This window comes from Apteryx mantelli, chromosome 4 (genome assembly GCF_036417845.1).
Source record: "Apteryx mantelli isolate bAptMan1 chromosome 4, bAptMan1.hap1, whole genome shotgun sequence".
Classification (NCBI taxonomy): domain Eukaryota; kingdom Metazoa; phylum Chordata; class Aves; order Apterygiformes; family Apterygidae; genus Apteryx; species Apteryx mantelli.
In genome coordinates this window covers 46325832-46334319 of record NC_089981.1, presented here as the reverse complement: position 1 = coordinate 46334319, position 8488 = coordinate 46325832, and the positions used below count along the sequence as shown (strand labels likewise).

The 8488-nt window shown below is 52.7% G+C and overlaps 1 protein-coding gene and 1 long non-coding RNA gene across 3 annotated transcripts in view; one reads left to right on the top strand and one right to left on the bottom strand.

Moving 5' to 3' along the window:
• Positions 1-68: 68 nt before the first annotated feature.
• Positions 69-6910, bottom strand: LOC136992082 (uncharacterized). Its single transcript, XR_010884148.1, has 3 exons — positions 6799-6910; positions 6056-6179; positions 69-208 (listed from the first exon to the last, which is right to left on the bottom strand). It is a non-coding gene; the product is annotated as an uncharacterized lncRNA (long non-coding RNA).
• Positions 5747-8488, top strand: part of MAPK8IP1 (mitogen-activated protein kinase 8 interacting protein 1) — a 35607-nt gene continuing 32865 nt past the window's right edge. For both annotated transcript variants that reach the window (XM_067296423.1, XM_067296422.1), the window contains exon 1: positions 5747-5832. In XM_067296423.1, the coding sequence (XP_067152524.1) occupies positions 5747-5832 (86 nt within the window). The remainder of the gene's footprint in view (positions 5833-8488) is intronic.

The window sequence follows — 8488 nt, the reverse complement described above, 5'->3', positions numbered from 1 at the left end:
CTGCTGTGGTCCAAATTACTTTATTTGGTAAGTGGCGTGTTACAGCTGGCTCCATGGGGGTAAAGGCTCAAGGGGAAATGAGGCAAAATCTCCTAAGTGATCTCTTGGAAGGCTTTGTGGATAAGGGGGAATCCCATTTGCAAGTTTTCTCTCAGCTCCTGTGGTGTGGATGGTGGCAGCTGGAACAGCCACAGTTCAGGTAGTAAAGCTGAAAAGGGCATAGAGAAATACACAAAGAACAATCGAGATGTGGAGTAACTTCCATACAGAAACTTATTAAATAGGTTGGGATTCATCCATTCTGTTATCTTTTCCCATTTTAAATGATAAAGATGTGTGATGCTGAGTGACAAAGAAGTGGACTAGGGAATGATTATTCAATGTTTTCTGTAGTGTTTAGGTTTGGGGGTATTCAATTAAACTACCAGATGGCAGGTTCAAAACAGATGAGTATAGCATGTTGCAGCTTTTCCCCTACATGGACTTTTTTCGTGGCAGGCTCTTAATACATTGTGGGTACGAACAATTTTCCTGGATTTAAAAGGCATGACAAGTTCATGGGGAAAGAAAAAGCCATTAATAGCTATTAGCAAAAATACCATCTTTGTTTCAGGAAGGAGCAGAGGATTGCTGGAGGCTGAGATGTACAAAGGATGCATCATCAAATGCATGTCCCTTTGGGGTTTATGATGTTTCCTGACATAACAGCTATTTTCTGTGACTAAGGTGTACAGGGCTGGAAGGTTATCTGGTCTGACCTGGTACAGGCATCCCCAAAGAGTGCATAGGGTGAATTTCTTGCGTGGGAGGAGAAAGCAGCTTGGTTTTGATGCTGAGAGAGTCGTGGCTTTTAGGACTCCCTCGCAGAGGATGTTCCATGGACTAGTATGGAGGCTCCTTTTCACTGAGAGGGTCAACACTGGAGCAGAGAAATGTGACAAAGCTGTGAACATGGTTATAAATGGGTCTTCTGTTTTCTCTTGCAACTCTTCAGCTAAGCCATGAACTGGTACTAAGTACACCACGTCAAGCAGCCTAGTAACTAGCTAGGACACAGCTGAAGTGATCTTCTGTTTTTGCACTATGCCATTCTCCTCAGTGCTCCTTTGTAGACCCCGTTACTTAAACTTTTTATCTTTGTAGAATGACATGAGGTACATTATTTTCTTGGTATCCAGCAAGCCTTTAGCAAACAAACTGAAATGCAAGTGGCTGCACAGTTCCTCTGTTCTAGATCAGCCCCATTGCCAAACCTGAAAGAAGTGCTAGACCCTTAGCCCTTAGCAAAGTTCAGCTAGTACCAGTCTGAGCACCAGCTACACAATTACTACAAACAATCCAGACAACGACAAGATGCAATTCTAAAACATTTTTGCATTTACAAGCATTTAAAATTCAGAGGCTAATTGGTTGGGAATGTTTGAGAGTGAAAAGACTTTCTGAAGATGCAAATTAGGTTGTTTCAAAGAGGCGTTGGTGATAAAAGGGCAAGACTTGTCTACAAGGAGTGCAATACATACAGAACACTGGTTAACTAAGTGAGGCTATGGTCAAGGTGTATGCCAGTGCTGAATTGTTCTCCACTGTCTCCAGCAAGGGCCTCGGAGGCTTGAGGAAATACTATTTCAATGCTTAAATTGGCTTGTAAATGACAAAACACTTTTGAAAACTCTGCAGCCTGTGCCTTGGAAGATGAAGAGCCAATACAACAAACTCGGTGGTTCAAAAGCTGCTCAGTGGGTAGTAATGTAGCTTGGACCTGCAGAGATCAGTTCAGAGGCTGTGGCTTGGACTTCCAGTAGAGGGTGATTGTGTGCTCCAAGTGCTGGTGGTTATGGAAATTCTCTTCCCTTGTCTCTCATCTTCTCTACAAAGACATAGCTGGGAGTGTGCGCACACGCACACCACACACCCCTCACTGGGGCAGAGGGGGGATCTGGAGCACTGAGAAGGATGGCTAAAGGAAAGAATAGGCTGCTAGTTTGGTGCAATAGCTACATTGGGGGAGAGAGGGAATACCTTGTATTGGAGGAGAGAAGCAAATAACCTTCTCTTAGCCCATAACCATTTCTCAGGCTAAGAACAAGTGCTCTGAACTGAACCTGGGGATTAATCAGATAATTTGAAAGAAAAGACAACAGATTCTTTGTGGGCAAACAGAGGCGTAGGCTAGGGCAGAAGTATAGAGTCCCTGCTTTGCAGGACATGTACACACGTGTGGCTGGGAGCATGGAGGGGTTATGCAGGGTCTACGAAAAATCAGGATAACTAAAACACCTATTTCTATCAAGTCTCCAATTTTCAGTAGTTAGACATCCTAGTCAAAGCCTGTAGCCTCAAATGAGCTGACTGCACATCGCAGGTCCAACAAATTGTTTTACTTGATGTTCAAGTGTTCGGTGTGACCTAACAATCTTCCCTAGGGGACAATTCTTTGGAGTTTTGTTTAGTTCTTTATTTTACTCCCCTTACAGTGAACCTACATGGGAGGAACAGCTCGTTCTCATATTCCCACACCTTGGCCAGCCAGTGCATTTCCATTGCAGATAGGGCAGCCTGCGTGGCTCCTCAGGGCAGCTCGCTGGGGTTTCCCCAGTGCAGAGGGTCTGATGGCAGCTAGCAGATCACAACATCTGCAACATCCAGAGAAGCGAGGTTGGGTCCTGACAGAGATTAGGGGGCATCCAAGGCAAAAACAAAAGGTTGTTAATAACTTTGCTATTACAGATCATATCCAGCTGCAAACATGCTGCATGCCTTTCCACAGCAGTATAGGCCACTGTGAGGAAAAAAAACTCCATGTCTTGTGTTGTCCCTTGAAGCATTTGTCCTGTGGCTGGCAGCTGCAGCAAGGGGAACTTGGGGGAAGCCGTGCTGTGCTCCAGGGGGTTGTCCCTTTTTGTACCAGGAGGCTACAGGGCTCTGGTGGGCATGAGGCATGCTGCAGCAGCTGCCACGCCAAGCATAGCACAGCCACTGCTGCTCTGCCTTAGTGAGGGAGCCTGCCAGGGAATAAAGAAGGGTCAATGTTGAGGGACTGATTTGGTATGAGGTGCATGGCTTTCAGGGTTGGGCACAGCTGTCTGATCCCAGTGCTCAGGGATTCCTTAAGGAGGATTGTCACCATCTGTTTCATGTCCTGGGGCCTTCGATAAGGCATGTAGCTTTGGCCCATAGGCCCTGCAGCCCCTCTTCTGCTGGCAGCTGAAGCAGAAACCTCAGTCATGGTCCTTTCTCTATTGAGAGCATGATGCACCGGGACACAGTCATCCCTCCAAAGGAGAGTCACTGGGAGAATGGACCACTTCTACCACAGCAAGAGACTTTCTACTGGGAGAGGGCCTGCCCTGAGGTGAGTGTGATGCTGTTGTGTGCATACCAGGGGAAAGCACCCTCTGAAGCCCCTGCCTTGATTGCCAGGGGTGCGCAGGAGACGGAGCTGTAAGGCAGAGTCGCTTGCTCTCTGCGTGCTCCAGGTACTGTGGCAGACCTGAGGAGCTGATGCTGTGTGGGCCCAGCTAAGGAAAGAGCAGGGCTGTAGCACTCTCCAGATGACTGTGTCCCACCAGCTGGGCCAGCTAGTGACAAGCCACTAGAGGTCCTGCATAGCTTGGAAGCTAGATTTAGCCTCTGCTGTGCTGCTATCCCTGCTAGCCTGGAAGGAAGCTACACTTCCCAGCATGGGCATCTTGCGGCTTTCACCACAGGCAATGGGCTCTACTATGCACAGGAGGAGATGGATGTGAATGGCACCAGTGCATCTAGGAAGGCTAAAATGGGTCTACTGCTAGCCTGGCCTCATGTCTGGACTGAGTGGGGGGCTCACTGTGCTCCGCTTCCCAAAGAGAGGTGAGATGCATTCATGATGATCTGCCTGCAGGAGGAGAAGGCAGCCTTATCTGCCCATGACAGAAGCCAAACCCCACAGCCATGCCGCAGATGAATCGTGTTTCAGTAGCTGGGGCTTGTACTTTAAGATGGAGCAGTGTCTAAGTTCCCCCAGTCCCTGAATGGAAGGCAATGAGCCTCTTAGGTCCTGGATGTAAGGCAGCTTGATCTATGCATCCAAACTGTGAAGGGTACAAGTAGCAGCCCTCAGGAGGCTGCCCCAAGGGTGCCCATGACTGCTGAGCTGGTGGTTACCTGCCTGACTCCATGCTGGCCCGGGAATAGCATCTCTAGAGTTTGGCAGAAGATCAAGACTCCCAAGTGAGAGCAGGGCTCTGTGTCTTGGAGGGCTCTGCTTGCTCTTCTCTGGAGGAGCAGCTGATATCCTGGGCCTTTGCCAAGAAACTAATACCGTTGTCTCAAAGACAGTTAGCTCTGTGGCTTGAGAAACAGTGATGGGACCTGCTGTGTCTTTAAAATTTGAACTGCTGAGGCAACACAGCCCAACCCTCCAGGACTGTCATGGGCATATGTGTATGGTAACTGGGAGTGCAGGGGGCATGAAGGGAATATTAAAAGTTCACCTATTCATTTATAATAGCAGCCTTGGGGTCTAAAAATACTGATGTCCACTTCTGTATGCAGCACAGCTTACACAGTTTTATGATACAGCCTGCAAAGCATGGGAAGGAGAGACATGAAAGAAACTTTCTGCTCAAGCTGGTGAAGAAAGGTAGCAGAGGATAACACTCTGTCAAGCTCCCATGAGGGGATCTGGGGCCTGACAGAGACTCTTGCTGGATGCAAGAGTAGGTCTGTGCTCTGGGGAGAGAGCTGGGCCCTAGAGATGTGCTTTTTCCCCTGTGTGTGTGAAACATGTGAAATCTGCCTTTTAAGTTCCCCTTGCTGCGCTTACAACCCTCACAGACTTCAGGAGGATGGGGGGGAGGCAGAAGACAGGGTTTGCAATGGGGTGACCTGGGGCTGCCAGACCTGTTGCCAGTCGCAGAGGAGGTGCAAACCTGTGATGAAGGTGGGAAAGCACAGCCTAATTTTAGCAGTCTGCTGCTCACGTTGTCTCCAGGCATGCGCCTGCCACAGAGGAGAGGGGAGGCTGGTGCGCCCTGTGAGGGCCCTAATTTGAGAGAAGGCCCTGTGGGACAACCCTGGCACTGCCGCCCTGGGTTGCATCCTGCTTGAGGTACTGCCACCCTAGGGAAGGCCTCCGGGGTAGGTGTTGGTGACAGGACTGCCCTAGCCCTTGAAAGTGGCCCTGGGTGTTGGGCCAGCCAGGGCTGAGGCATCCCCTGGGGCCTGTCATCCCCCTGTGGCTAAGCACTGCTACTCAGCTCTGCCCCCAGCAGCTTCCCCTGCTCTTGCTCCCCAGCCTGCCCCACTGCGTCGGGCCCCATGGCAGAAGCCCCTGGGCACCATCCACACCGGAGCTCTGGACATTTCCCAGGGGCACTGGGGCAGGGAGTGCTGCCTCCAGCTGTGGACACATCTGTCCCAGAGGTGCAGCCTCTGACTGTGGGCACATCTGTCAGGGAGAGGGGTGCTGTGTCCAGCTATGGGCACATCTGCCCTGCAGGCAGGGCCAGCGTTTCCTGAGGCCCAGGGAGGTGTGTGACAGGTCACTGCCTCCAGCTGCGGCACATCTGTTCTGCAGCTGCTGCCTGGGGCCGTGGGCAGGAGCTCCCTGCGCGCCCCCCCCCCCCCGTCAGCAGGTGCGTCCCTCCCCACCGGCCCTGCTAGCAGCCCCCTCCCCTCCTTCCTTCTCTCCTTCCCTCCCTCTTTTCCTCCCTCCCCCCTTCCCTGCCTCCCTCCCTGCCTCCGCCTGCATGGAGACAGCCACAGAATGGCGGAGCGAGAGAAAGGAGCCGCATCCCCGCCCGCCGCCTCCCCCTTCCTGGGGCTGCACCTCGCCTCGCCCCCCAATTTCAGGTACCGGCCGCTTCCCCCGGGACCCCCCTGGGGCATGGGCTGCCCCCACCGACCCGGGCGCTGCGCCCCGTGTCGCCACTTCAGCCCCCGCATGCACAGCTGCAGCCCCCACTCGCATCGTCCCCCCAGCCTCTGGGCGCGCCCCCAGCCCGTGCATCGCCTCGGCCCCCCCCCCAGCCTCCTGCTTGGCCCCACGGCCCCCCAAACCCCCCGGCCACCATACCTGTCTTGCCTCCTCTTCAAACACCTCTTCCTCATGAAAAAGCTTCATCCTTCTCCATCCTCAGGAAAGCCTCTTTCTAGCCCTTTCCAGGAAATCCCGGGTGCTCCCCTTTCCCTTCCCATTCCTGTGAAACAGGAACCCAAAGTGAGGAGGTGTGAGAGTGCCAGAATTGATCCACTTGGAAATACCGAGCGCTCCCATTGATTTGGGATGCAGGGGACTGTCTCTCCATTGAAACCCGGTGAGGCAGCTTGCCAGGGCTCCTGATGGCTGTGGCAAGGCCAGGTGTGGGCAGAGGGGCCGACCTATAGGGCCGGGGCCTTCAGACCCACTGGTGACTCCTGAGAGCAGCTCTGGGATGGGGCTGTGCTTGGAGGGTAAGGGGCGCCTCGGCTATCGCCCGCATGGGCAGTGCCTGGCGTTTTTCTGCTTGCTGTTGGGGGGAGGCTCAATGCTTCTAGCAGCTTTAACATCTTCAGCCATTGCTCTCTGCTTGTCTCTGGCACCCAGGGGTGCTGTCGTGGAGTTGCTTTGGAGCCGCATGAGAAGGGGGGGGGGGGTCAGTACCAGGTGGTTTATGCAGTGAGATTTTGGGGGTGAGGAGCGGATGGTCCATGCTTGAGGCCACAGCTGAACTTGTCTCTGCCTCTGCCAGGCCCCAGCCTCTGAGGCTTGGGGACCAACAGGACCCTGGAAGGAAATAGCTAGATGTGGTCAAGCTATGGCAGGTTTAGGCGTTTTACCTCTGAAGGTCTCTGCAGACTTTCTCTTCTGTAGACCCTTCGCTGGGTAGCTCTGTGGATTTCAGCAGCCTCCTCCTATTGCAGTGCTGCCTGTTAGAGCTGCTGGAAGCTATTGCAACATGGCTGGATAAACCCTGCAAATTGAGCAATTAAATGCTGCCTCCGGAAATGTCCACCGTGGAGAAGGGGGGAGTCGGGTGATAGGGGCTGAGCAGCTGAGCTCCGCCTCAGTCCCATGAGAGTCTCGGGCTTGCCATGCACTGCTGTCCTAGGTGCAACATTTGTCTCCTGGGCACCTGCCCTCTCCCGTGGAAACAACAACACACCAGGAAGGGAGAACAAGGTGCTGCTTCTTGCTGCGACTCATATCTTCAGAAAAGGAGCCCAGCACGCTGGCATCCTTCCCCTGAGAAGAACTGACACTCTGTCAGGGGAGACATCAGAGCCATGAGGAGAGCTGGGAAGTCATGGCAGGATGGAAAGATCCTTCCCAAAGCCCCAAGCTTGGCATCAGTCTTGAAATGGAAGAAAGTGACTGTAGTGTCTCTGAGCCTGCAACAGGGTTTCAGAGACCAGAGGTAATGTTGCAGTTGTGAGAGACGTACAAGGAGGACACCCCTACTTTTGAAATGTTGTTTGCAAGATCTGTTATCTGGTGCAACCTGGGGTAGTGCACAGCTGGCCACCTGACTTTCCCAGGCCTTGCCTCCTTGCCATGGCAGCTCAGCAAGTGGAGCCATCCTCCCACAGCTGGTTCCCACAGCATTGCACTGGAGCAGGCAACTAAGAGCACGGCTCAGGGTGAAGAATCAGCCTGCATCAGGAGGCAAAGCACTTGGTGACCCCTGCACTTTCTCAGAGCGTGCAACAGCCAGGGTGAGGTATTTCACTTTTTTTCCCCCTCTGGTATATGTGCCTGCTATTCCAGTTTCCTGAATGCCAAAACACAGGCCCAAGCATTAGAAGGTCTGTTGACTTTTATCTAGAGAGGACTAGGTCCTGGCCTGCAAGGGATGTGATGGACTGAGGTCCAAAGCACTGATGAGGCCATGAGTGATGGTTTGGCAGGTCCCCATCACTAGTGATGGTTTGGCATTTTCTGAGAAGGGATGGGACGTGAAGGATGGTGAGGTGAACCCTCCTTCAACAGGAGAACCTCTGGATATGGCTGCTCTCTGCAACAAGAGTGACAGCATTTTGGGAGAGAGAAATAAAAAAAGTTCTTCTCACCTGTCTTCCACATTATCCTTAAGCCTCCAAAAGCCTTTTCACTGGGGGTTTCATGCAGCTGAACCCCTTAGCATCTCTCCCTGGGAGATGGTTGCTCAGCTCGCTGCTCTGCCAAGAAGCTTTGTCAGCATTTTAGGTCAGGTTTCTTGTGACGTGCTCTCCATTCCTTCTCTAGGCTAGGGGTCCTTCTGTCCTGTGGCCTGGCTGTGACTGTGCTGGAGTGTAAGAGGCCATGCAGGGAGGGCTGGTGCGACTGGGGCTGGGATCCAGCTGGGTGCAGAGCCCTGCAGCACTCCTTGAAGACTGGGCCAGCCCCACTGCTGCTGTGCCTGCCAGATCTGGCTCTTGGGTTGGTGCCATCCATCAACACTGGGGAGAAGCTGGCAACAGTGGGGTCAGAGGGAAAATGCTTCAGCTGATCTTTTTTCAGGTATGCCATGGCTATTCAGTGTGATTCATG